The sequence below is a fragment of the Vidua chalybeata genome, chromosome 15, assembly GCF_026979565.1.
Source record: "Vidua chalybeata isolate OUT-0048 chromosome 15, bVidCha1 merged haplotype, whole genome shotgun sequence".
Lineage (NCBI taxonomy): Eukaryota > Metazoa > Chordata > Aves > Passeriformes > Viduidae > Vidua > Vidua chalybeata.
The window spans coordinates 1,055,456-1,083,207 of record NC_071544.1 but is presented as its reverse complement, the minus strand read 5'-3'; the positions used below and the strand labels follow the sequence as shown (position 1 = coordinate 1,083,207).

Below are 27,752 nucleotides of genomic sequence, written 5' to 3'. Positions count from 1 at the left end.
GCGCCGGGGGGAGCGGGCACCGAGCGGCGGGGCCCGACCGGCACCGGCACCGCCCGGGACACACCCGGCCCCAGCGCCCCGCTCCGCGCCGCCCGCCCGCCCCGCGCCGCCGCGCCCGCCGCAGCGCCTGCCGCCGCGGGAGGAGGAGGAGGAGGAGGAGGAGGGAGAAGATGGCGGACGATCCCAGCGCTGCCGACCGCAACGTGGAGATCTGGAAGATCAAGAAGCTCATCAAGAGCCTGGAGGCGGCCCGTGGGTGAGCGCCGGGCCCGCGGGGCCGCCGCCCCGGAGCGCCGGGTGTCCCGGCTGGAGCGGGGCCGCGGCCGGGGCGCTGCCCGGGCCCGCCTGGCGCGGGGGGACGGGAGGCGCAGCCCCGGCCCGGCCGCCCCTGCCCGGCCCCGCGGCCCTTTTGTGCGGCCGCGTGGGACCCGGGGCCTCTCGGGGCCGGGGGTCGGCGGGGAAGGCGGGCCGGGGTCGGGAGGGCAGGGCCGTGCAGGGCGCGGAGTGGAAGCGTGACCGCGCTTCCCGCACGGGGAAAGGGAAAAGGGCCGCGGCTGCCCCGGGCTCCAGCGGCCCGGGCGCAGCCCCGCGGCTGCTCCCGGCCCCGGGAGGGGCGGTTTCCCCCCCGGCCCCGCCGGGGGTAGCACAGGTGTGTGAACCCGGTGCCCGCCCCGCTCCCGGCCCGTCCGGCCGCCCCGTGCCAGCTGGCACCGGCGAAAGGCGGGTTCCAGCCGGAGGAGACGCTCCTGTGTCTCCCGTGCAGCCTCGGGCTGCTCCCAAGGGACCGGCTGGGCCGGGGAAGGCGGCGGGGTGAGGGCAGGGAGGCAGGGGCTGAGGCAGCACTTATTCAGTGCTTTCCTTACTGACAGTTCTTTGATCTTTCTCACCCCTTCCCCTCCCAGCAAAGGTGCTCACCTCCATTTCCCTGAAAGCAAGCTCTTCCAAAGTTTGGACAGTCAGAAATTTAAAGTCTCTAATCCCGCTTTTATCCTTGCACTTTAATTTTTTTTTGTCCCCCCAGAATGTCTGTTCCTGCAGCCTGCCCCATGCCAGAGGTGCCTGTTTGAGAGGGCAGCTTGGCAGTGGCTGGTTCCGTCGGTTGGGAACCCTCTTGGGCCCGAGGAATTGCAAGACTTCAAGGTTCTGGGGCTGTAAAATAGCAAAGAAAGTGTCTTGGCAGACAGCCTGGTAAAATAAGAGCCACCCTTGTGGCTCCAGTTTCCACAGGCTCACCTGAACAGGTGTTGCTGTACCTGGGGCAGCGCAGGCATCGTTCTGTGGCCCCCCCAAAAGCCTGGGGCCAGCTGGCAGATGTGGAGCTGCTGTCTTGTCATGTCCTTAGTGCTGGTGCTTGCTCTGTGTGTAGAGTCAGCCCGTGGAGTCGTTCAGCTGAAAACTAACCCAGGCTGGAGGGGAACCCGAGTCACAGGTCTCCCTGAATTATCTTACTTTGATTTATGATGCAGCTGTACAGGGCTGGTGAGTGGGAGAAGGGAATGGGGAGCCTGGGCTGCCCTGCCCTGTGGCACAGTGGACTTTGGCTGCCCCAGCTGATCACGGGGCTGGGCCTGTGCATGGTGTGGGCAGCACAGGTTGTGCTCACAGGGGTCCCAGGAAGCTGAAAGGGCTTGGGAAGCTCCAGGCATCCGTTGGAGCTTGTGACATAGCTTTGTGCAAGAGCACAAATGTAGAGTTGGAGTTTTGTCTCTCCCTGGTTCGAGCTGTGCCCGGTTCATTGTCAGCTCTTGTGTTGTTTGGGATAAATGAGTGCTGCAGAGAAGGTCTCAGCAGGTGTTGGAGTGTTCCTGGGAGGCTGAAGGGCAGGTGTCTCTTGTGGTATCAGCTTCCTGGGGCCACAGCCCAGGTGTCTGCCCTGTCTTCCCTCTTCCAGTGATCCCTAGAACAGCTCTGCTGTGCACCAGAGGTGCCACAGACACAGTCAGATCTGTGTAGGGGGTTTAGCTGGAGTACCCCCTGGATCCAGCACATCTCCTGGATGTGGTGATGCTGCTGTCCCTTCATTTAATCTGTGCCAGCTGCTAAACCAGCTCCTGAGGAAGGTGGTGCTGGTGCCAGCAAGTCTTCTCTGAGCAAGCTGATGCTGGTTCAGTGTCTTCCAGGGAGGCCTAGCCCAAATGTTCCTGCTTTGGGTGCAGTAAGGAGAAGAGGTACTGCAGCCTCAGCCCCCAGCAGGCTCAGGCTCCCCAGCACAGGAGGTGTGAGGCAGTGGAACAGGCTTTTCCGGCCTTTGGAGGAGTCACTTCCTCTTCCTGTGGAGTAGGAAGACCTGTTCTGGGGTGGGTTAGGGGGCAAAGCCTTCCAGCAGGGTGATGTGGAGGGCCAGGGCCTCGCTGGCGTCCCCACCTTCCCTTACTCATGTGCTCCATTAGTGACCCAGCAGCAGTGTCCCAGTTTCGTGTGCTGGCTGTTCCTGCAGGGGATCAAAGGGACGGGAAATGGAGGAAGCTGGAGTTAGACATTCCCTTGGCATGTGGTGGTTGGGGCACCTCTGCTCTGATCCAGCTCATGTGGTAAAATCTCAGTGGAGTCTGCAGGGTGTTAACAAAAGTCAAGTGAGCAGAGGGAGAGGAAGTGCTTTTATGGGATTGATGAGGAAAGGGGCAGTGCTTGGTCAGAGCACCCAGGGGAAAGATTAAAACCTCAGCTTTCCCAGAAGCTGATCAGTTGGAGGCCAGCAGGGGTAGGTCTGCCTCTCAAACCTGGAGGGAAACACCCTAGTGGGAATGCCCTGTTATTTTCCCAGCCCTGCTAAGGAAATCTGGCTTTCTCACTGATCTCTGTAGAAAGAATCTGTCAGTTCAAAACAATGAAAAATAATTCTTAACTCCCGAACTCCACCTCAAAGCCCTGTCTCTGCTGACAGGGACTAGAAAGAGCTGTTATCTGTGTCTTGCTTCCTAAACCACAAGTTATCTCCTTCCAGCTCTCCAAAGTTGAGTTGCAAACTGTGTGATCCTGTACAGAGTGGCTGAGTTGGTGTTTCTCATTTGGTGAGGTGGAGGGGGGTAGCTGGGCTCTGCACAGGGTGTGAGGAGGAGCAGAGGAGCCAGTTCAGCACTGCAGGGAATTAACCTTTGTGGCCAGAAGAAGATGGGAGTAAAAGGCTCCTGATGAGCCAGTTGTGGCCTTGTCAGAAGTTTAACCTTGTCATGCATCTCTGAGAGCTTGGAGTACTCAGACTTTCATCAGACATCTCTGCTTCTCCCCTACTGAGGGATTCATTTTGATTTCAGTACACAGTTCAGTTTCGTAGAACAGATTTGAGGAAACACTGGGCACCCCAGAAGCTGCAGCTGTATCTTTCTCTGTGGAGCTGCAGCAGCCCAAGTAGAAGCAGCATTAGCCAGTGTTTTCCTTTCTCCTCTCTCTCTCGGGGCTTTTCTGCTGTTGCTTCATGAAGTTTTTCAGTGTCAGTGCTGCTAAACTGACAATTCCTCTTTGTTCCTTTGGTCTCTGCAGTTCTGAATAGTTAGCTGGGCTATGGGCAGGGTTTTCTGCTAATCTAAGCTGTAAATGCTTGGCAAAATCAAGTATCAGCAACAGCAAGCAGTGTCTTTGCTGGGAGAGGACCTGAGATGTCATGTTGGAATCATGTTTGGAAACTTCTCCATATCTTAGAAATGTCTTCTTCTGCAAACATCTCTGCTTGCAAACGGTAATGACACCTCCCTGGCCAGATGGGCTTCCAGAGAATGCTGGGTGTGGAGCTCCCTTACAATGGGAAAACTTTAAGGAACATGCTCTCTGGAGACGTCTCCCCTGTCCTGAGCTTGCTCTGTTGGGAGCAGAAGCCCTTGTTGGTTATTTTACTGAAACAGGAAAAGAGGAGGTGAAGATTGAGGTGTCACTGAAGGCACTGACTGCAAACACAGTGAGGCTGGTGTGGGGAAGAACATTTTTCCAAATTATGTGCTCTGGAAGGTGGGTCAAACCAGGGCAAATGCAGAAACAAAGTCTGAACAAGTAACTTATTCTGGTTGTAACTGGAAGAAATGTTTCAAAGCTGGAGGAGGGAGAAATGGCAAGAGAAGGGGACGTCTTGGTGTCTCCAGAGCCTTGGGAGAAAAGCAAAGTGTTGCAGTTCCTGCCTGGGTTTGGATTCTGCCATGTTGAGACTTCCATCTACTATATGGGAGAAACAGAAAGTGAGAGAAATAAAGTCACCATGAAGGACAGAGGCCTGAAAATACCTGAGGATTCTTGCAAAGAGAGACATAGTTCTGCTTGAATTCCTGGAAAATGAAACATAGTTCTCCTTGAGGGTGAGCAAGCTCACCTGTTGCTTAGACGGAAAAGATTTGCCCAGCATCATTTGCAGATGGCTTCTCTTGCAGTCTGTCTGGAGTCTTGCTGGTCCTGATGGAAAAGCCTAGCCTTGAAATTAGGTTCAAGCTGCTGCTGTTTCCCAGCCTTGTGGAACAGGAACAGGAGGCTGCACTTCTCAACACCTTGTTCTGGGATGTGCTGGGATGGTGCTGCTCTGGGACTGGGTAGCTTGGCAGGGCTGAGATGTGCTTGGACAACCTGGTGGTTCTGGGGAATAAGGTAGTCTTAACCTGTTCCACTGTGAGGATGGTGGGCCTTTCCAGAAGTGGCCTGAGAGCCCACCTGGCTGTGAGTTAACAGCACTGTGGGCAGAGCTGTGGCAGCTCTGCTGCGGGGGGGCAGTCAGGGGATGACTGGGGTCAGTGACAGATATGTCCTGCACAGCTTTGCCTTGTTCCCAGTTTCTTTTGAATGAAGTCCTGGGAAGCCGTGGTGCTGGGGTTCTCTTGTGCTGCCTGAATGAGCTGTATTTCCCTCCTGAATTAGGCAGAGCTCCTGCAGCACTGTCCTGTGGATGGATTGTTCTGCTGGCAGTGCTGAAGGTGGAACTGTGCTGGGATAACTGTGGGACGGTGTCATAGCCGAGTTAACTCCAGCGTGGATTCTCCTGCTCCATACAAGACACAGCACAGCAGATTTTGGGTGTGCTCTTGCTTCAGTGTGACACCACCACCATGCCCAGGCAGGTACCAGAGCAGCTCCTTTGGCTCAAGGGGATGTCACACACCAGGAGGAGCACTTGGTGAGATCTGTCAGTACTGACTGGTCTCTGCCTGCACTGCCAGAGATGTGTCAGTCCAGAGGCTGCCTCTGCTCCCAGCCTGCCAGCAGATCTCTTTCCCTGCCTTCTTTTTCAGGATCTGTTTGTCATTGTGGCTGTGCCTCGGACCTGAGCTCTGGGTCAGTTTAACTGTTGATACAGGAGCTGTTTCTGCAGCCTTCACCTTAGGGTGGGGGGTATGATGGAGGCTTTGCCCTAGGCCTGGGTCAGCTGGTGCATCTGAGAAGGGCAGAGCCATGCCAAGGTGGTCCTTGGCTTTCCGACTCGTGCTGTGGTATTTAGGTTGCAGTGCTGTTACGTTGTGCTAGTGCCATGGGATAGGCTTGAGGATCTCTCCTGTGAGCTGGTGTCTCCAGTAGCCCTCTCTTGCAGAAAAGTCCTGGAACTGAACTGGGCTGTCACACTCTGAGAAATGTGAGGCATGGGTGGGACAAGGGCTGGAGGAGCAGTTGGATCTGCAGGAATTGAGCTTTACTGACAGTGAGTTTTCTGCTTTGACTTGATGATCTGACCTTAGTGTGGAGTGTTTAGGGAAGAGGTTGTGGTTTAAGTTCTTAGCCAAGGCAGATTGCTTCCTCTGAGCTGTGCTTTCTCATCCTGCCTGTGGCGGGGGGTGTTCCTAAAGGAGGTCATGTTTCTGTGAGAGGCAGAGGCTATAATGTTAATACTGCCTTTTGCTTCTGGTGGTGTGAGGACCGGGAGGAGATGTTTGCAGGGAGGCTGGAATAGAAACAGTCCAGGGCACAAGGGAGAGCTGAGGGCACTGTGGCAGGAAACCATGTGGGATGAACAGCACCTGCTTCCACACCATTTCCCTGCTCTGTTGGACCTCTTCAGGCTGCCAGTCTACAGTGCTGGGGTAGAAGCTGAGTGTGGATTTCATGTAAGCAGGGCTGATCAGACCTCTCAGGACTAAGCAATGTGTCTCGTGTTTCAGTGGTGCTCAGAGTGGGTGGTCTGAGAAAGCTGTGCCAGGTGGGAAGAGGAGCCAGGGAAGCTGAAGCCAGGGACAATGTCCAAAGGGTTGTTGACATCCTGCTGGTTGCCTCAGTTGAATGGTTGTAAAACATTTCCTGGGCTCTCACCTGCCTGCTGTACCTGTTCCTTTTGAATTACAGAGACAATTACGAAGTGCTCTTTGGAGGGAGCTCACTAGCAAGTGGCTGAGGAGGACCTGAGCTGGAAAAGTGGCTCCAGATCAGAACTCCAGTGAGTGTCTGACAGCCCGTGGCTGTTCAGCAGCCTGGTACCTCTTTTACAACTGTGTGAATCATTAGTGAGCAGTGTGATTCATGCACAGATCATCATTCACATCGAGCTAATGAATGAGCTCCTGAGGAATGACGTGGTAGGAGATGGGAACAAGCAGCTCAAAAGAGGACAGACTTTTTTGGCTTTGTGGCAACTGGATTTCTTTTCCCTCCTGTTAGCCACCCATTCCCATGTAGCTCTGGGGCATTAGCATCTTAATAAGCAAATCTGGATTTGTTTCAGTCCCTCAGTGTACATCTTGTACCCAAATGGCCCATTAGCATAATGCAAAAAGTCTTTTAAACTTGGAGCATTAATAATTGGAGAAGGAGGAGGGAGAGCAGGGGAGCTGTGGCAAAACTGAGCCTCCCAGTGAGTCACAAATGTCTGAAGTGCAGAAATGTCTGTTCCACTTCCCAGTAATTGGGCATCCGGGCTTTCTGCATGAGGTCAGATGCAGCCAATAAGGCCTATTCAAAACATGCCTATGCAATTATGTTTTGTGATTTGTTGCCTTTGATCCAAGGATTTTGGAGAGACATTGATTCACCTTCTCTGAGGGGTGTGCAGAATGCACTTGTGCTGATTCAGTGCTTGGGATGAAGTTGGGATCTGCTCCTGGAGCTGCGTGTCTGATGTGGGACGGGGGTGCTGGTGGTAGCCTGAGCAGCAGTATCAGAGCCAGCCCCAGTTTGGGGACAGAGCTGCTTGACATGTCCCTCTGGGCAGGTGGTGCGTGGTGGCCCAGGGGCCAAGGGCTCACCGTCACCTGCAGCCCTCGGACACTGAGAGCTGCCAAAGTGTGCTGTGTAGAGGAGTAGAAGTCTGTGACCTGATTCTTGTCTCACCTCCTTTGTGTCCTGGGAGTGAGGGAGGCTGAGCTCAGGAGGTAGCTCCTGGCAGGCAGCCGGCAGCTGCTCAGGGGGAAGCACTGCCTTGCCTGACCCTTGCTCAGGCTCTGGCCAGGCTTGCCTCTGCTCCTTTGCTGAGCAGCCATTTGCTGCCTCCCTGTGGGAAGCTTTCCCTAGCTGCTGGAGCCAGAGGTGTGCTGAGGAAATGAGGCTCACTTGTGTTTTCCAGGGTGGGTTCTGGCTGGGTGCTTCTCTCCCTGGCTGGCACTCAGAACTTGGTTGGCTTCTGGAGGCCTTTCGTTTCTGAGAAGGTTGGTGGGTGAGGGTAGGAGGGCAGGATACCTTTCCAGGACAGTCTGGGTGTCTGCTTCAAGCTGGTTCTGGTTATGTGAAGTGCTTTTTCTATCCAGTCTGCCAGCATTAGAGGAGAATGATGTACAAGATTCCTGTCGTGGGCTTTGGAGCAGGACTACAGCAGGAGAGCCTCGAATTGTGTGAGCCATGGTGGAATAGCTGCACGGTGTCATGCTGTGCAGTTAAGTGGTTTTCCTTTGTCCAGGGGAGAGGTGGCATTCAGAGACTGATGGAGGAATTCAGTGTCTGGGGTGTTTCTTCAAGTCAGTGGAGGGAGGGGCCTCAATTTCTCCAATTAATGCTTATGCTGAAAAGGATTCCTGAAGAATTGGTCTCCTGACTCTGCAAATCCTCTCCTCATACCCACCCTGCCCCCATCTTGTCCATTTTCTCTGCTTCTGAGGTGTCAGTGGATCCAGAGAGGTGGACTCTGCCATACTTTTGCTTGGAAACTGGTCCCTTCCGTACCTTCAAACCCTTCTTTGGATGGCATGGAAGCCTTTTAGGAATGACTTGTATTGATGTTACCTTTTAGGAGATGATCCAGAGCTCTGCTGCATGCTGGGGTGAAATGTAGGATGCTTCTGTGGGATTGTGAGGTTCCTGCTGAAATTGTGCTGTACGAATTGTGCAGCCTGGCTTTTGGCTCAGCTCCCCATTAAACCTCAGAGGAGCTGTGGTGGGTCCCATACAGCTCCCCAGGGCTGTGTGCTCTGGCTGGGTGTCTGTGCAGTGCTTGTGTCCTGCTCCAGATGTGCTCGGAGCCCATGGGCTGAGCAGGGAGGGGAAGTTCATCTGCCTCTGTGCAGGCATCACAAAACCCTGGTGCCTCCAAGCAGCAGTTAGGCTGAGGTGTGTTGGCTGGGTTTATTGCAGAGCATTCAACTGATATTCTTACAGGCTGTGAAGTCTTTGGCTTCCAGGTGATGTGGCCTCTGAAGCACTGAGGGATCCTGGACTCTTGAGATTCCCTGCTCTTTCCTAGCAGGTTTTCCAGGAAAAGTTGTGCAGCTATTTCATCTGCTGTTGTCTCTCCAGATTCGGCATCTCAAGTGGACTTGAGCCACTTTGTGTTTGATGAAGGCTTTGTCTTATTAAAAGACATTAAGTCTTTAATGAGCACAGCTGTGACCTGTTTGTTTCACAGCCATAATTCATAAGTTGCAAGAGTGTGTGTAGAATTTCCCTCTGGCAAGGTCAGTGCTCTTGCACACAGGGCAGGATGAGTAGGGAGTGTCTGATGGGCCTGGGTATTGTAAGGGAGCCCAAACTAGCAATTTTGCACTTGCCTCTACCAAAGGACACTTCCTTTTTATAGCACTCCATTCAACATCTCTGCTCAGGTACAGCATGAAAAACCCTCAAATATTCTTTCCTCATCACTGATTCTGTGTGCTCTGAGCACAGTCCTTCACTGAAGTGCCACGTGCCTGCAGCACTGTGGGTGTTGGTTCAGAAGCAGCTCTTGGCACCTCTGGGATATGCCTGACGGAGTTCTGCCTTGGATTGCAGAGATATTGCTGGCATCTGCCTTGCAGCTGGCTGCATGTGGAGCTACTTTAGCCATCACATAAGTTGGGTAGCCTTGGCTGTCCAGGCATCTTGGGCTCCTTGGGCTATGCTGTGCTTGCCCAGTAATGCACAGTCCTGGATGGAGAGCAGCAGAGGTTGCCTGGGGAAGGTACCATGGCTTGGAGCAGTGTGTGGCAACAGTTGTTTCATAGAAAGCTTCCTGGCTGTGGAATGTGGTTGGGATCAGATTATCTGGGAGCTGTTGGCTCTGTGCTCATGCCAGTCTCTGGCAGGAGCACACAGGCCTGGTGCTGCCCTTGGTTCCTGGGGAGAGCAGGATGCTCATGAAGCTGTGCCCTGTAAAAATAAGCCCGTTTTGAGTCCTAGGGAATGACTGCCCTCCCTTGCCTCTGTATCCCACATTCCACAGTGTGCTGTTAGTGTGAAATGTTTCACTGTGCAACAGCTACAGCTCAGCTGCTGTTTGTCAGGTCTCCTCTGATAGCACAGGGCAGGCCAGTCACTGCTATTTATATAGCAGGCTGTGAAATTAATGCTCTCCCGTGCCAGCTCATAGCCCAAATTGCTGGAGACAGGTTGACTGACTGCTCCTCCTCAGAGTGCTGGTGGTTGTCTGCCTGGTGAAGGGGAGCTGTGGTGGGTGCTGCTGGTGTGGGGTGTGGCAGTGCAGGACCCATTTCAGTGGCACAGCACTGTGTAAGGTGGTAGGAGCCTTTTGGAAAACCGCTACATTACTGTGTAGTACCAGCTGAAAGCTGAAGGTCTAAGGATCTGCTCAGCTGTTCCTTCTCATGGCAGGACAGTAGGAACGTGGTGACAAAGCCCTGCAGGTGGAGGTGGCCGCCCAGAGCAGGAGGCTCCTTTGGCAGCTGTCATGGAAAGCAGCCACGGGGTGGCCATGGCAGCCCATCCCAGATGGGTGCAGTGCCTGCCTTGTGCTTTTGGCTCCTACTCTGGTGTCTCCCTCGTGCTGGAGCACAGGGGGCCCCGCTCCTGGTACCGAGCGTGGCGTGGGCTGGGAGAAGGGACACGGTTGGTGCCAGCATCCTCTGGGCCATCCCTGCTCCTGGAAGGGACCCAGCCGTTCTCCTGGCCTGCACACACAGCACAGGGAGGGCTCCTGGGTGATCCCTCCTCTCCTGGCAGGGAAAGGAGCTGCTCGGGTGCCACAGCAGCTGCTTGCAGGCGTGGCACAGCTCTCCCCTGCAGCTTCTGGGGACTGGGTTAGTGGTGATTCAGCGCTGCCCACACTGCCACTCACTGTGATCACTTGTCAGCAGTTGCTCTGAAGTCTCTCTGTGTCTGGGAAAGCTGTTTGGTGGCACAGTTGTCTGAAATTCCAACTGTAGTAACATTGGAGTTTTAATAATAGAAAGGCTGTCCTATCCACAAATCTTGATTTTCTGAGGAACTTGCTGTCTCCAAAGAGCAAAATGTGCTTATTTTTGCTTCCCCTCTTCCCTCAAACAGCCCTGTAGCACACCATGGGAGAAAGTAGCGCTCATCTGCTGTGGTGTGGGAAAGTTGGAGCTTGGATCTTCATCCTCTCTCCTAGAGATACCTAATGCTGCTCATGGCAGGTGCTGATAAATCTGAGCTAATTGCCCATTCCTGGCAGGGCTGGCACCATTAGCAGTACCCGCAGTGCAGGCATTCTGCCTCTTCAGAGCTGGCACTGAACAGCCCCCTTGGTTCTTTGTAGTGTGTGGGCTGGTGCCCCTCTGCTCCTGATTGTTTCCTCTGCCCCCATCCCCTGAGCAGTGGCCCTTGTGGTGCTGGCCTGTGGGCTGGGATGCTGTTTCCCTCCATCCCAAACATCTCGAGCATCCCGCCCTTGGATGGCACTGGCAGCTCTTTGGCCAAAACAAGGGCAGGAACTGGCTGGAGCTCTGCAAGCCCCTGGCTCAGTGTGGTCCGAAAGCATCAGCTCCCAGCTGCCCTGGTGGAACTTGGGTGTGCTGAACCAGGGGGAAACCTCAGCAGTGCTGTGAAATCAGGATATAGTCTGGGATATGGGGTCCATGCTTCCTTCAAGAGTGCTGTGGGTGATGCAGGGCAGACCCACCTCCTGGCAATTTGACCCCGAGCTGCCAGTGTGAGCAGTGCCCCTGATCTCACTGGATCACTTGGTTGTGCCCCGTAGTAGGTGTGTGGTGCAGCTGTGCCCCCTTTTGGGAGGCCTTAGGGTGGTTATGGGGAAATTCCTTACCTCATTCCCAGGTAAGTGTACTCTGGAACCCTCAGCTCCGGAGGACACAGTGGGATTTGCAGAAATACCTTTTATCTTGTTGAGGCTGCAAAGACCCAGAGGAGACTTGGAAATTACCTTACTCTGCAGAATAAGCTATTTTTCTGAGTGTTTTTGAACAGCAGCTTTCTTAGAAACTCTTTGCTGCATTTTGTCTCCTTGGAGTGAGTTTAGCAGATGCACCACAGGGTTTTTTAGACCCTGCCATACTGCATTAGGGTCACAGACAGGTACAAGCTTGCTTTGAGAGAAGAAAGCTGCTCTTGCATAGTCCGGTAATGAGGTGTTGGCAGCGTGTGAGGCAGTTCTGCAGCCACCCTGAGTGCTGGTGCCCATTTGCTTCAGCTGGTGTCTTGCTGGTCTCAGTGTTTGGTTGTTTAGTGACCCCTTGGGGTGCTGGGTGCGTGGGGACATGGTGACAAGCTGGCTGGTTCCTTGTGCTCTAGGCTCCCAGCAGCCTGGAAGGTTGCTCCTGTGGCAAGCTGCACGCCAGCTGTTTTGCTGGATTCTGCAGGAATTGGTTAGAGCCTGAAATAACTCTTGACTCTGTAAATAGTGGTGAAGCATGCCAAACCTGAGAAGTGCACTTGATGTTGGTAGTGGAAGGTGCTTTTGGATGCAAATCCAGACTGGAATTTGCTGAAGGATTGGCCCAGGCACAGTACTGTGCTGTGTTGAACTAGTTGGAGATTTAAATGAGGGGGAGTGCATCCTCTGAGACCCTTTTAATTTGTTTGTTTGCAGTAATAAATCACCAGGGCTTATGAAGGCCACTGTGTTACCTCGGGTGGGGTGTTCTAAGGAGCAGTGCTGTGACCTTGCCTGATGGATGAGGTGCTGTGTGTAGGATCTCCAGTTCCAGCGGCCCCAGTAGGATCCAGTGGGTGCTCTGTGTTTGCACCAGTGTTTCCGGGGCAGTGGAACATAGCACAAGGCCAGGGGCTGGCGTCTGAAGGGGGTGACTTGCATTTGGAAACTGAAGGGAGCTTTTCAAATTACTTTTTATTGAGGAATTGCTCTTGGGAGTGCACACCCACCCTTCCTCCTTGCTATGCACAAAGGTGGGGAAGCATTTGGAGAGTCAGTCCTGTGAGGAGCAGCTGAGGGAGTTGGGGGTGCTCAGCTTGGGGAAAAGGAGGCTCGGGGGGGCCTTCTTACTCTCTGCAAATTCCTGTAAGGAGTTTGTAGGTGGGGGCGATTGGGCTCTTCTTCCAGGCAGCTTGTGGCAGGACTCGCTCCCTGCTCTTTCCCCTCTGTCCTCAATTCAGGAAAAACTGTATGTAGCCTCTTGCTAGCAGGAGAGCCATGGAGTGCCCCAGGGGCGTAACAGTCCCACTCCCACCTGCCACACTGGGATGCCCTTAGGGGGTGCAGGAAGTTAGGTGTGATGGGCTAATCTAATTAGAGCTTTCTAATCTCTGGGAAGTCTACGACTTTCTTCTTTGAGAGGAGAAGATAACTCAGGAGTGCTACTTTCACAGAAGTGGGGAAGAGTTGCTTTCATTCTGATCAGCCTCTCCTTCAAAGGAGCCTGCTGGGAATGATAGCCATTATCTGTCCCTTAAGGCTAGTGCCATTCACTGGGGTGGGTAACTGCTTTAATTGAGTGGGATGTGGAGTGTTCTTGGCTGGGGTGACCTGGAAGCCTGAGAGCTGCCAGCATGGCTCAGAGCTCCTCCTAGGAATAACACGGGCCAGTGTGGCTTTGTGACTTCAACTGGCATGTATGGGGAGCTCGAACATTAAAACCAATTAGTTGTCTTTAAGGTCAAGGACTTATTTGACCTACCAGCCTCCATTTCAACTTGGCCTGGATTGAGGATCTTTGGGAGATGGCTGTACAACTTGTGTAAAGAAGCTAATGAAGTGATGCTTTTTAAAGCACTTCTCTGTGCCTCTGTAGCCCAAACACTTCAGCAGGACACTGGTATGTGGCAGCCTGAAACAGCAGCGAGCAGGGGCTCTGGGGTAGGCTCCTTCCATAAGAAATGTAAAAGAGCAAAACCCTGGGGTTTGATGTCTGAAAAGCACTTTGTTGGCACTCTGACTCAGAATCCTGAGAGGAGGCTTTTTCACAGAGCTTAGCTGGTTTGCCCTTGAGAGAGCTGGAGGATACGATGAGGGATTTGATTTTTATGCCATGGCTCTAATGGGAAGCATGAAGTCTGGGTTAAATCTGAGACAGTGCAGAGGCAGCACTTCAGACATCTGGGATACTTCAATGGCAAATGGGAGGTACCTGCTGAAAGGCAGATAGGAACTTCCCCAGTTTTTATTTTGGCTTTGGGTAGATTTGAACCACGAGGCAGCTTTGGGGATTAAGATTTCTACAGGACCCACCCCAAAGCCCTAGGAAAAACTAATATCAAACTTATTTTCCTTTAATTTAAGCCTGTTCTGTGATTTGTGGGGTCTTATTTCCTGACTCTGTGCCTGGGGTTGGTGCTGGTGAAGCAGCAGTGTGTGCTTTGCACAGTTCAGTTAAAGCAGCTGCCAGAGCTGATGAACTGCTCTGGGGAGAAAAATGATAGAGGGAAAGCAGAAAAGACTCACTGTGACAAAGGGATCCTTCCAGTTCCATTTTCTGTATTAATCTGAGGAAAACAACGTGTTAAGACAGCACTTGGACTGCTTAGTGCTCCAGCTGTCTGAGCGCAAATTAAATGGGCTCTGAGATGTCCTTGAAGTATGTGGCTGCATTGTTCTAAATAATCTCTGCTGGGAGCTGCTTCCATTCCTTCTGCTCACAGCCCTTGGTCTGTGCAGCTCTTGGTCTGTACATGTGTTCTTTCTTCTCATGTAGTACCCCAGAGTAAACAAGCAGCTTTTGGAGGACTTGCTTGGTAGAGGCTGAGCACTGAAGAGCAGCCTGTTTTGGTTTTGCTTTCTTTCCTCTCCCATTGTTGTCCAGCAGAAGGGGAATTACTCCAGTGACAGTGAAGAAGCATCCTTGGGTGAGGGAGGAGAGACCTGTGTACATGGGATATGGTGTGTGGGTGCTTGTTGCTTTGCTGCCTGCTCACATCCCTTTTTTCCCTCCCCAGCAATGGTACCAGCATGATCTCATTGATCATTCCCCCCAAAGACCAGATCTCACGAGTGGCAAAAATGTTAGCGGACGAGTTTGGCACTGCCTCCAACATAAAGTCCAGAGTGAATCGCCTTTCAGTGCTGGGAGCCATTACATCTGTACAGCAAAGACTGAAACTCTATAACAAAGGTAACTTCTAGCTTGTATGGATGCTGGCACACTTCCCTTTCTTGGAAGCAGCCTTAAGTTCCTGCACTATGCAGTTTTCTGCTAATCAAATCTGTTGGCCTGTGCTGCTGTTTTGCACTGATATTCCAGGTATGTTGCCCTTGGATGGCTACTTCAGGGGTGGACTTTGGGACTAGAATAGTAAGGTCCTTGTCTTTAAGGAGTGGGGTCATGATTATGTTCTTACTGCTGACTCTGCTAAACTTGGCCAGACTTAAGAGCTGGATATTCTGCAATAGTTCATTTGTATTAAAGTAGTGATTTTCTGTCGAGCAGAAACTTCTGTTTGCCTTAAGCATGTATGCCTTAAGCATGGCATTGAGCAGCTGCTATCATTCTGGGGGGAACAGACCATCTCAGATGAGCCCTGGAAGAGTTCATTGTACTGCTTTTGCACTGGCCCATGGCCTTCCCTGGGATGGCCACTGCAAATCCTGTGTGGGGGGACCAGCAAAGCTTCAGGGCTGCTCAGCCTTTCTCTGGGTGCTGTGAGCTTGCAAACTCATGGGTTTAACAGGCAGGTGCATGTCTGCTACAGGTGCACTAAATGAGCTTGTTTCCCATTGTAGAGACCTGGGAGGGAATGAGGTGGGGAAAAGGGAAAAGGAAAAGTTTGGGAATTTGAATTTCAACTCTGCTACGAGTCTCAAGGGCTGGCAGTCAGTTTTTGATGGGTACAGCTTGCCACATTCCTTAGTGATCTAAACTTGCATTGTGTTGTTTGTAGTACCTCCAAATGGTCTGGTTGTTTACTGTGGAACAATTGTGACAGAAGAAGGAAAAGAGAAGAAAGTCAACATTGACTTTGAACCTTTCAAACCAATCAATACATCATTGTATTTGTGTGACAACAAATTCCACACAGAGGTAAGGACTCCCCCATTGCAGGAGCCAAGGTCTGGGTGCAGCCTTGCTGTGCTTGAACCAGGAGAGCGGCAGGAACATGCCCTGGGGAGGCCACTGGATGGCTTGGGACTGCTAGAGATGGGGAATGCCTGCTGGAAGGAGCTGAGGCACTGCCCAGCTCCTCCCACCCTTGAGTTTGTGTAACCCACAGGCAGGAGCTCCCCTCTGTAACTGGAGGAAGGGTGGTTTTTTCCTTAACCACAGAGGCCCATAGATACTATTCCAAGTCAGGCTTTAAAATACTGCCAAGATAATATCAGTGTTGCCAGTCTTGCTATCAGATGTGTTAACTGAGAGCCTTGATGGAGAACTGGCATGTGCCTAATCTGTCTGGGGGGAAGTGGGATTATTTTTATCCAACATTTAATTAAGTTAAATGAATGGTTTGAAACATATTGAAAGAAATGTGGATCACGGCAGTCAGTGTATTGCCTCTGAGGCTGTTTTGGCTCTGGCAGGTGCAGTGGTCTCAAAGTTTGCAGTGCCCCTCACGTCCTTGATGTTTGCCATAATAAATGTGTGGCCTGAGACTTAATTGCCTGTTGTCAGACCCATCTGACATGGGCTTGGCAGGCCCTCCAGTGATGTAGTTCTGCTTGTCTGTTTGGGTCTGTGGAGATGTGATCCATAAGTGTCTTCCAGAGGGCAGGAGTACAGCAGGGGAAAGTGTGCTTGTTACACAGGTGAGGTCCACTCCTACTATTCTTTCTCCCCACAAAGGATGAAATCCCAACATGCCTTTGACCTCCCAGGAATAAAAACCTGTGCACAGTCACAGGTCTGGGGTTCTGCTGGGTCCCTGTGTCCATAGATGAGTGAAAGCAAGAGGCAAAAAAGAGAATTCAGTAGGGAGCCAGGGTGCCAGGCTCAGGGAAGTGTTTGTCCCTGCTGCTGTGGGTGGTGGGAGGGTGCTGAGTTTCCTCCTGCCCCTGTCAGGAGATGGGTTCATTTGGTCTCCTCTGCAGCTGCTGCCTCGGGGCACTGATTCAGTATAGAAGTGCCCAGCAGGCTGTTCCCTGGAGCAGCTGCAAATCCTCTGCTGTGTGGCACTGCTCACCACGGGTGGCAGTGACCTGAGCAGAATTTGTGGGAATTGCTGCTCCTGATGACGGGATCGCTGCCAGCCCCTTCCTCCCTCCACAGGCTCTGTGCTCTCCCCTGCCTGTGGGGTGTGGGGTTATTTCCCTGGGGATTGCCTGCACTGCACTGCAGTCAGCTGGGGCTGTGAACTCTCAGCTCTGCCTTTGTCCCCTCTCTGGCTGTAGAGCCTTGAACCCCGTGGTTCCCCCAGCTGATCTGACAGCCAGAGCAGCTACTCGGGCACCCACAGCTTTCCTGGAGAGTTGGGGTGGGAAGGAGTAGGAGGAGGAGCTGGTCTTCACCTTTGGGCTATAGCTGCAGAGAGGAAGCTTAGTCCAGGCTGAAGGAACAGAACAATGGCAGTGGCTCCTTCTTGGTGCTTGACAGGTCAAACAGTGCAATTGCTGCCAGAGCCAATCACTGATCATTGGTACTGTGTGAAAATAAGAGGAAATCAAGAAATCAGAGCTGTAGTCTTATGCTGCTTGGCAAGAGCATCTGATAAAATTTCTTCTAGATACTTTATTGCCTGTGTGAAACTGAAGTAACTCCCCCAGGGGGCTGTGAGCCCTGATGTGTGTCTGAGGAGTAGGATTTACAATGACTTACTTTGATACCTTGGCTGGAGCATTCATTCCAGTCACACGTTTTGCTTGGCTCAGTCCCAGTTAAATAGATTGCAGTGTAATATGCCACTTCCTCCTCTCATTCATTCTACTGCTGAGGAATTAATACGGAATATTTGCTTTGGCCAGGACATTCCATTAAACCTTAGCCTCCATTTCTTCTAAGCTTGAGAGCTGCATCCTGGGTTGTGTGGATTTTGGAAGATGACTGATGGGTTTTATCCTTTCAGTTCAGCCCAGTAATCAGGCTGACAGCCCTGCAGGCAGCTCGAGGTCCCGTGCAGTAAGCCAGCACCATCACTTTCAGTGTTAAACTGGTGACTTCAAGCAATCTGTAGTTTTGACAAGTTCCTCATCCTACTGGATGTGGTTTTGCCAGCCAGAAAGAGGATTCTGGCTATTGCTTTTTTGGGCATGTGTAAGTGAGCAGGAGTATGTGTGTGTGCTGGATGTTTCTGCCCACTCAGCCCCTAAGGGAACAGCAGCTGAGAGATTGCCTTGAGAACGGAGTGCAGAGTTTGGGTGCTTGGGCAAAACGAACTCAAAAACCTTGATACTGCTCTGTGCTTTGGTTGAGCAACTTAAATGACCTTATGAGAAATATTCAGCTGCTTTTTTTAAAGGGAGGAAAATAAATTGAAGGATAACTTCATTTTGCAGCAAATGTTCTGCGTGTCTTCTCCACAGCCAGTTATGCACAGGACTATTATTGCTGCTGTTCCTTGTGCTCTGTAAGGCTGAATTTGCCGCAGCCACTGTAGATTTATTTCATCATTCTGCTTGTGGGACTTAAGTCAGCAGGTGCAGCAGACCAGTAGTGGTGGTAGGGAGGCTGTGTCAATGCTTTGGAGTACAAAACTGAACTGACAACGAACTAAGCAAGTTCTGCTTTCCTGACTGGAATGCCAGGAGAATTACTGCTCTAGTTGTGCCAGCCAGAGAGGTGAGGCAGCCTCAGAGAGGTGGGATCCATTTCACTTCACACTCTCCAGAGCCCATCTCCAGGGTTTTGTTGTCACACCTGCCCATGAGCTCAGTGGGGAACTGGCAAAGCTGGGAAATTGTGATAAAAATTAAACTTGAGTTTCCTCTGTGCTCTTGACAGTGTTGCATGGAATTATGTACGGAAGGAATTCCTTCCTGGGAGGGTGGGCAGGCCCTGGCACAGGATGCCCAGAGCAGCTGTGGCTGCCCCTGGATCCCTGGCAGTGCCCAAGGCCAGGCTGGACACTGGGGCTTGGAGCAGCCTGGGACAGTGGAAGGTGCCCCTGCCATGGCAGAGGAAAGATTTTAAGGTCTCTTCCAACCCAAAGAGTCCTGGGATTCTGTAGTGATCTGGAATAGTTACAGCTTCTGAATATGCTGGTTTTCCTCCACTTTATTAATAAAAACATAGCCATGACCAGCTGTGAGCTGACTGATGGGGCTGTGCTGCCCCAGGCCCTCCCTCACAGCCTCTGTCTGTTCCAGGCCCTCACGGCGCTGCTCTCTGATGACAGCAAGTTTGGCTTTATTGTAATAGATGGGAGCGGGGCACTCTTCGGAACTCTCCAAGGAAACACACGGGAAGTGCTGCACAAATTCACTGTGGATCTTCCAAAGAAGCACGGTAACACACTCGTCTGTCTCTGCTGAGGGCAGCAGCCTGTCCTGGGCTGGGATGTGAGGGTGGAAGTGGGGAAATTGGCCTGTGGGGGTTTAGCTCTGCTCCAGTCTGTGCTCCCTTGGAATCTGACAGCAAAGCCTCCAGTCTGAGCCTTCTGTCAGAATTAATGAATCACAGTAATATGCAGTTGATCTCAGAAGTGGCGCTTTTTATTTCTTGCTGCATTTGACCCTTTCCTTGGTTTTGGGACAGTTGTAGGTAGGTATTGGTAGCACAAGCAGTAATCCTGCTCAGTGGAGTCGTTAAGGTTTGATGTGCTGCTGCTGTGTGCATCCCACAGTGAGGAGCAGCGAGCTGCTCTCTGCAGGAAGCACAGGGCCTCATGGAGCAAGGAAAATTCTCCACTCTGTGGAGCTGTGGTATAGCCGGCCACTGATGAGTTCAGCAAATTGTCTGCCAGTTACTCCTGGCCTACTGTTCTTTGTAGAGTGGGATGGGACAAAATGGAACAAAAACACTGCCCCCAGTGAGGCTGTGCAGCAGGGACTGCTGGGCTGCACTGTGTCAGCAGAGGCAGCGTACAAAGGAGATGGCTTCTCATGAAGGTACAGGGAGAGAGAATGTGCTCAGATGTTCAATTTCTACAGAGTTGCAAGTCTGTATAGAAAGAAAAGAAACATTTTCCTCTGTCAAGAAAAATCTCCTGGTGGGAATGAACCCTCTTTATTCTCTGAGTGTTCCATGGCAGCCCCTGCCTCAGCTTGTGGCAAACTGAATTGAGGTGGCTGCAGCTGCCCTTGGCTGTGGTTATTCCAGGCCAGCTGTGGCCTGAGGACGCTGCTGGCATGCAGTGGGTCCCCCATGGCTGCCCCGTCCTTCCCTGCAGGCAGAGGAGGTCAGTCTGCCCTGCGCTTTGCCCGCCTGCGCATGGAGAAGAGGCACAACTACGTGCGCAAGGTGGCCGAGACGGCCGTGCAGCTCTTCATCTCTGGGGACAAGGTCAACGTGGCCGGGCTTGTCCTCGCCGGCTCAGCCGACTTCAAAACTGAGCTGAGTCAATCTGACATGTTTGATCAGGTGAGTGGCCTGTTCTGAGCAAACCCACATGTTTGAGTGTCAGGGGAGGTGGTGATTGTAGCCGTAGCTCTGATACAAGATGCTACTCTGGAGGAATGTAACTCTGGCATCTGAAGAGATTTGATCAAAATTAAAAATGTGATGTAGCCAAAGAAGTCTCCCATTCCTAATACCTTCTGCAAGGAGCTGAGAGCTCCTGTTGTTGAAACAGGGCTAATAAGAAATCTGTCCTCCCTGGTTTGGAACTGGCATTCGCATTCTTTGTGTTCCCAAATCTAAAGCAGAAGCTTTATGGGAATTGGACTCCAGTAGACCCAATCCTGTGTCCCCGTTGCCTGAAAATTGTGGTTCAGTACTGTGCATTCAGAGGTGCCTCTGCCTCAGGTGAAGTGCAGAAATGAGAGCAGTGACTCCTGTGGCAGGGTGAGGAGTCTGACAGCCCTGCTCTGGGGTGATTTACGATTTCCTGTCTCTTCCTTCTCTCGTTCAGCGGTTGCAATCCAAAGTGCTCAAACTAGTTGATATTTCATATGGAGGAGAAAATGGCTTCAATCAAGCAATTGAGTTGTCAACTGAGGTCCTCTCCAATGTGAAATTCATCCAAGAGAAAAAGCTAATAGGTATGTGATGCACTGCAGCCTCCTCCTGAGCCAGGGTGTGGTAAAGGTGATGCTCTTGCTCTCACCCTCCTGGCAGTGCCCTTGGCTGCCCCAGCCCTGCCATGCTGGCTGAGAGTGGGACTTGGCAGTGCTTCTTTTTGCCATCTGGACACCTCAAGTGCCGATTTGGTGTGGGGGGGGGGGGGGGGTTGGTTGGTCTCTTTTTCCACACCAGACTTCTTGGACCTTCTCTATCCTTCCATCAGAGATCCCCTTAGTTCCAGGCCTTCTGGTGGCAGCTGCTTCTTGCAGTTTCTTGCATTCAGATGAAGCTTGTTTGAAGTGTGTGTGCTGTGCTGAGTGCTCATGTGTGCCCTGCAGGACGATACTTCGATGAGATCAGCCAGGACACGGGGAAGTACTGCTTTGGTGTGGAAGATACACTAAAAGCTTTGGAAATGGGAGCAGTAGAGATCCTGATAGTCTATGAAAACCTGGATATCATGAGATACGTCCTGCACTGCCAAGGCACAGAGGGTACGTGGTGCTCTGGGACACTGCAAGCTCTCAGGATCTGACGCCTGAGGCGCCTCACTGGGATGGGTTTGCTGGAGGAGCTCCCTGAGGACATCTGACCACAGGGATGCTGTGTAGCTCTGTGTTACTTTGCAGGTCACTGGCCTGCAGTTTCCCAGCCTCTGTGGGGGAAAAGTGGAACAAGCAGGGTTCCAGTGCACAGAGGGAATTGCAGTGCCAGGGGGGCACTTGGTCCCAGAGCCAGCCTGGAACCTCCTTCCAGCTTTGTGAGTGTGATACCAGAGGGGAGACTGAGGTGGCCTTGTGTCCAGAAATACAATTCCTGGGCCTGCAGCAGGACCTGTCCCCCTCTGTGCTGGCTCTGCAGCTGCTCTGTGCTGCTGTGCCCTGTGGGGTTGCTCACAGAGCTTTGAAGAGGAAGGAAGGCAGTGGTGGTGCCCAGACCCTCTCTGTTGTAGTTGCTGGCTTTGCTTAGTCTCCTGCTGTCTTTAAACTGCATCTTGTAGCCTTGCCCTAACTAATGTTATAATTTTTTCCTCCTTTCTCAGAGGAGAAGATCCTGTATTTGACACCAGAGCAAGAGAAGGATAAATCCCACTTCACAGACAAGGAGGTATTTCAGCTTTGGGGCTTCTGGGTTTGTTCTCAGTGTGTTGGTGCAGAGCTCTGGACATCTGGGCCAAGTTTGTCCCAGGCACCTGAGCACAGTGACCTTCTGGCACTCAGTGACACTCAGGGCAGGAACCTGTGGCTCTTCCTGTGTAACCCCTTGGATCCTACACCCACTTTTCTCCAGTCTTCCCTGTTGCCAATGCCAAGGTTGTGTAAAGGGGCAGTGTGGGATCTTTGACCACCACCAAAGCATCACCTACAAGGGTTTGGTAGCCACCATGCAGGCAAGGCCCCAGAACCATTGCTTCCTGCTTAGGAGGCGCTGATTTGGTTGTGCAGAACCACTGTGAGGTCAGGAATGGTGACCTGGATCAGGTGCCAAGGGAGTGCCTGCTTTGGGATGCATTTGATATGTGGAACTGTCATTTGCTGCCTGAGTTTCCTGCCTGTGCAGGTCAAACAGCCCTCGTGGACCAGGGGTCTGTGCAGCTTTGCAAAATAAACTGGGAAAAAAAGTGTCCCTTGCCAAAGGGTGGGGATCTGTCCCACTTGGGTTGTGCCTGGAGGCCACTTCCAGCTGTTTACCCTCCGGGAGGGAGGACTGCCAATCCCTGCTGTGCATGGAGGGTTTGCAGTGTTACCTGCAGTGAGGTGTTTCAGTTTCATAATAATCACTACACTTCCTGCTCAGAAAATGGTGCCTTTTGGCTCTGTGCTTGCATGGATCAGTGCTCCTGCCTGAGAACAGGGCCTGGTGGACGAGGAGGGCTGCAATCTGTGCAGGGGGCAGAGCAAGTCTGAATGAGCAGTGAAGCTGAGATGTAGCATGGAGTGACACTGGAGCAGAAGAATCCAGGCAGTTTTTCTCCTTCTTCTGCACTAAATTTTGTATTAGAGGCCCAAAACACTGTCAGTGATGAATTCTTTAGCACCAGGAGCTGGTGCTTGTGCCTGCCCTTGCCTGGTGCAGTTGTGCCAGGAATGCCTTCCCCCCAGGAATGTGCCTGTGGAGCAGGGGGACTGCTGTCCCTGCTACTGCTGACAAAGCCATGGAGCCAACTTTTGGGGGGATTTTCTCAGTACTGAACACACAGTGACTGCAACAGGGTTTTATTATTTATTTTTCCCCTCCAATGTCTCCACAGACTGGACAGGAACATGAACTCATAGAAAGTATGCCCCTCCTGGAGTGGTTTGCAAACAACTACAAGAAATTTGGAGCAACATTGGAAATTGTTACAGACAAATCACAAGAAGGATCCCAATTTGTGAAAGGATTTGGAGGAATTGGAGGTAAACTGCAAGAGGAAAATGTGTTTGTCTTGTTTAGTGGTTGGTTTGATAATCTGGTGCCAACACGAGTGGGATTAATCTTATTCCTGTCAGTCATGAAACCAGTTCAAGAAGCAGTTGTGTTCACCAGGGTGGATTCATTCCCTGTCCAGCAGGATGGTGGTCCATGTTGGGCCCTGTCAATTTCCAGCTGTGTTCTTCAATCCCTGTGTCCTGTGCAGGGCTCAGGGATGGGCTGTCCCCTGTGCAGCTGCTGGAAGTCAGGAGGGCCCTGAGCTGCCTGGCTCTGTCTGCACAGAGGTTTGGTGACAGCCCCTGCCCTGCCCAGGGGGCTCTGACAGCCCCCAGCCCCGTTCCTGAGGCACTTGGAGCTGTTGCTCATCTCTCAGAGCCTCCCTGTACTTCGCTCCCTGATCTTCTGCTTCTTTTTTCAAAAGAAAAGTATTTTTAGTCCATCCTCTGGAGTAGTGAGGCCTCTGAAAGCCAGTCCTGTCTGGAGCTTACTGAGCATCAGCCATGCCTGGCAGAGGTAGAGGTGGTTCCTGTGCCAGTCTGACAAATCCTGGGCAGGTGTGGGCAATCCCACACCAGTGCCATGCTCCATGTCCTGTCTGGCCAGGGGTTCCAGGACAAAGCTGTGCCACTGGCTGTGCTCAGCTTTGGTGGATGTGAGCCAGGGAGAAATGCATTGTAAACGGGAATTTCTAAGGCCCAGACAACACCATCTGGGAGGAAAGAACCTTGGATTGTTCGGCTCCATAAGGAGCAACAGGTTTCTAAGTTTTCAGGGTTTGTAATTCCAGGAGTCTCTCATTACCTGGCAGATCCAGCCTCTTTGCATGGTGGGATTGTCTTTGCTCCCATGCCCCCTAGGCTTGAAAGGAAATGTCCTTGAAAATCTCCTTCACCTCAGTAAATGATTCCAGGCATGCAGGATTTCCAGAACCCTGGACTGGTGTTTGGGGTGGGAAGAGGAAAACAGACACTAAATCCTGCTTTTACTGCATTGTAAAAGTAGCTGCAGTGCCAGGTGCCCTCTGGATTTTACTGCCAGGCCTGGATCTGAGCAGTGGCACTGGGACCAGTGAGGTGCCACTGGTGTTTTCTGAAGATGCAGCCCTAGAAGAGGCTCAGCTTTTCCAGGAGGAAGCTGGCCGGGCTGGGCAGCTTCCTTTGGGCACTAAATTCCCTGTGGCATTTCTCAGGGCAGCTGCCTGTCTGTTGCCAGGCCTCAGCTGGACATCAGTGGGAAGCTCTGGGAAGCAGGGCTGGGGAAGCTGTGGCAATGCTGGGGAAGCTAAAGGCTGTTTCTTTGGCAGGTATCTTGCGGTACCGGGTGGACTTCCAGGGCATGGAATACCAAGGAGGAGACGATGAATTTTTTGACCTTGATGACTACTAGGTAGTCGAGCTGGGTCCGGCAACACGTGCCTCGCCCCTCCAGCATCCAACCCAAGGAGCAAACTCATGGTGGAAAACACAACTGATCCCTGCCTTAGAATTGGAACATTTCCAGAACTTGATCCACGAGCATTTGGATTTAAGAAAGCAAAACCCTACACTTTGATTTGTCATAGTGTCAGTACAGCAGCAAACTACTAAGTTCCTATATGCCACTTTGGACTAATTTAAAAAGAATCCCAGTTTTTACTTTTACTCAATGGTGAAATTGGTTGCTCTTGTATTTTATGGAAATGATTTTTTTAACCTTCATGATACATTAACTGCTGTAAACCTCTTCCTTCCAAAATTAATAGAAGTAAGATCCTACTGGTTTGTTTCTTTATACTTTGATTGGAGAAATCAATTGCTGCATTTGGCAGCACTGTGACCCATTTACATGGCATTCTCAGCTTAGCCTGCAGAAGAAATGGAATGAGGTTGGAGTCATAATTCTCTTCAAAAGCTTGAGGAGGCACTGACCTGAGTGCTGGTTCATTACATGTGGCTTGCAAATTCTGATGGTTTGGGGAGGCTCACCAGCCGAACGTGCTTTAATCTATTTGCAGAAACACTGCTCTTACAAACTAGGAAATGCACTTCATGGATTGCAATGAAAATGCTGCTGGAGTCTTGGGCTTAATTTGGATTTGAGCAGTGCAGCCTTCAGGAATTTATTTTTTTTTCAGTCTTGACAAAAATAAACATGAGATTTCAGTGAAGTAAGGTACACTTGGCTTTTTGTTCCTCAGTAAGTTTTTCTTTTTGCTTTAGGACTGCGTAAGGTTTCCTTGATTATGTGAATTTGAGCCCACAGGTCTTAAATGGAAGTGGGTGTTTGACAGGAATATTGAGTCAGTGGAGTGAAGGCTGAATTAGTGCTGGGAGTGTGGAATATTTGATTCTGATCCGTGGAGTGCTGGCACAGCCCTGGGAACAGCCAGCTCCCAGCAGTGTCTGTCCTGTGGGGCTGTGTCCTTCAGGAGGTAAAGGATCACCTCTGGATAGTCCCAGACTGCCCGGGCTTTGTGTCCTGCCTATTCCACGGAGTGTCCATAGATCAGGGAGCTCATCCTTGGGGTGTGTCCAGCCTGCTGGTGACACTCTGGGGGTCAGGGGCTGTGCAGGCCAGGGCAGCAGTGACACAAGGGCAGGTCCTGTCCCAGGGGAGCAGTGGCACAGCTCAGGTCCTGCTCTCTCCCTGGGGGCTCTCCCAGCGTTGCTCCCGGTGCTTCCCTCAGGAGCAGCTCCTGTTCCAGCTGCAAACCTTTGCCTCTTGTCCTGGTTCACTTGAACAGAGGGAGCTTCTCTTCAAATTTCTGCCACACTGTTCTTTGAGGTCCAAAATTCCTGTCCATGTGAGCAATACCATTTGTCCCCCTGGTCCCTAACCTGGCCGGTGGCTTCGCTGCCGTCCCTGCATCCAAGCTGGAATCTCTCCCAGGAGCTGGGGCTGGGTCTGCTCAGGGCTGAGCACAGACCTGGCCCTCACAGCAGTATGTTCTGGATTTTGCCATTGTAAATGGGTCTAATGTGACAAGACAAGACCACAAAAATTGGTTGTAAATTTACATTTTTGAATATACTGCTTGTTGTTTCACATGATACATTAGGGTATGCAGCTCCTTTTTGTAGTTTTTATTTTTACTATTTAAGTTTGGAAATGATGCCAAATTTTTTTGTATTTCTTTAATCAATGTGTTCTCTTCAGTGATATATATTGCATTATATATTGATGTGTATATCAATATATACTGATATGTATTACACTTACACATGCAAACACACTCAGTGGGGGTGAGAGATCCTAGCCTTCGCATACTATATAGCCTCTGCAGAGAGATCCCAAGCAGTGATATCTTGGTGTTGTGATGTACAGAAATGGAGAAGAGTATTAAACCATATTTAAGAATATAGTACAGACTCCTGGTTTATTTTCTCTAGTCCAGGAAATTCCTGCTTTTTGCTCTCAGCTCAGTGCCAGCTTCAGGGCTGGAGGTTGGAGGCAGCTGTTTCACAGCTCAGTTTGTATTTCTGGATGTTTCTCCCTGTGCTGGCCCTGCTGAGGCCACACCTCGAGGGCTCTGCCCAGTTCTGGCCCCTCATGGCAAGAAGGACACTGAGGGCTGGAGCGTGTCCAGGGCAGGGAACGGAGCTGGGAAGGGGCTGGAGCCCCAGGAGAGGCTGAGGGAGCTGGGAAGGGGCTCAGCCTGGAGAAAAGGAGGCTCAGGGGGACCTTGTGGCTCTGCACAACTCCTGACAGGAGGGGACAGCTGGGGGGGTCGGGCTCTGCTCCCAGGGAACAGGGACAGGAGGAGAGGGAATGGCCTCAGGCTGGGCCAGGGCAGGCTCAGGGTGGGCAGCAGCAGGAATTTCCCCAGGGAAAGGGGGGTCAGGGTTTGGGAGGAGCTACCCAGGGGGGTTTGGAGTGCCCATCCCTGGAGGTGTCCCAGGAATGCCTGGAGGTGGCACTGAGTGCTCTGGGCTGGGGACAAGGAGGGGATCAGGCACAGCTGGGATTTGATGGTTTTGGAGGGATTTTCCAGTTGCTGTCAGTGCTTAAGTGAACCAGTGATTCCATGATTCTGTGTTTCCAGCACACTCAGTTGCTCTTTAAAGCTGGAGCTTAAAACTGTGACTTCAGAAGGAAGGAGAAATCCAAGAAAGAGTCCAAAGGCAGGTGTGCTGTGAGTGTTACCTGAGATGCTCTGAATGCCTGAGGCAGAGGAAGGACAGCCTGCAACAGCAGCACCTTGCCCTTAACATCCCAATCCAGAACCCAGGGTGTTTTTTTTAAGCCTATTGGGCTCTGCCTCTTGGGCCAACCCGGACAGAAGTGTCCTGGCTCTGCGGGCCTGCCCTGACCTCTCTGGCTTCTCCTGTGGCCAACCCACGTGTGTCCCTGGCTGTCCGGGGAGCACCTGCCTCCTCCCACAGCTGGGCAGGCAATTTGTGAAGGACATCATCAATATCAGGGCTTTTAAAGGATGCTTTAAATCCCCTCTCGGCAAGTGTTGCTTAGCTGAGATTCTCTGGCCAAGGCTGAGCCTCCACCTTCTGTGGAACAGCAAGATTTGGGTGTCAGGTTCTTGGCCTGTTGCTGTCACACTTGGGGTTGTGCAGAATTATTCCTGGGGGCTGAGACTCCAAGTTGGTGCTCTGCCTCACACAGTCTCTGATCTGCAGCTGTGGCAGGTGGGACAGCCTGGTTTGTTCTCCGTTCTCTGGATTCCCAAAGTTTGGGCATGGGAGGTTTCTGCTGGAGCAGACAAAAGTGATGCACAAATCTCACGCTGTGTGTGACCCAGGTACACAAAAGTGATACTGTTCAGCTCTTGGTGTAGATAAAGGC

The 27,752-nt window shown here is 51.9% G+C and overlaps 1 protein-coding gene across 1 annotated transcript; it reads left to right on the top strand.

Moving 5' to 3' along the window:
* The first annotated feature begins 83 nt into the window (after positions 1-83).
* On the top strand, positions 84-26,316 carry ETF1 (eukaryotic translation termination factor 1). Its single transcript, XM_053956407.1, has 10 exons — positions 84-256; positions 14,410-14,585; positions 15,352-15,491; positions 18,707-18,845; positions 19,729-19,919; positions 20,410-20,539; positions 20,900-21,055; positions 21,604-21,668; positions 22,813-22,960; positions 24,280-26,316. The coding sequence occupies exons 1-10, from the start codon at positions 171-173 to the stop codon at positions 24,360-24,362; spliced, it is 1,314 nt and encodes a 437-aa protein (XP_053812382.1). The 5' UTR covers positions 84-170; the 3' UTR covers positions 24,363-26,316.
* Positions 26,317-27,752: the final 1,436 nt, after the last annotated feature.

Excerpts from the sequence above, each read along its gene's own strand:
- ETF1 (XM_053956407.1), top strand. The coding sequence starts at position 171 with ATGGCGGACGATCCCAGCGCTGCCGACCGCAACGTGGAGATCTGGAAG. Across the intron at positions 15,492-18,706 it reads ACAACAAATTCCACACAGAG|GCCCTCACGGCGCTGCTCTC; the intron begins GTAAGGACTCCC and ends TGTCTGTTCCAG. Across the intron at positions 21,669-22,812 it reads CCCACTTCACAGACAAGGAG|ACTGGACAGGAACATGAACT; the intron begins GTATTTCAGCTT and ends ATGTCTCCACAG.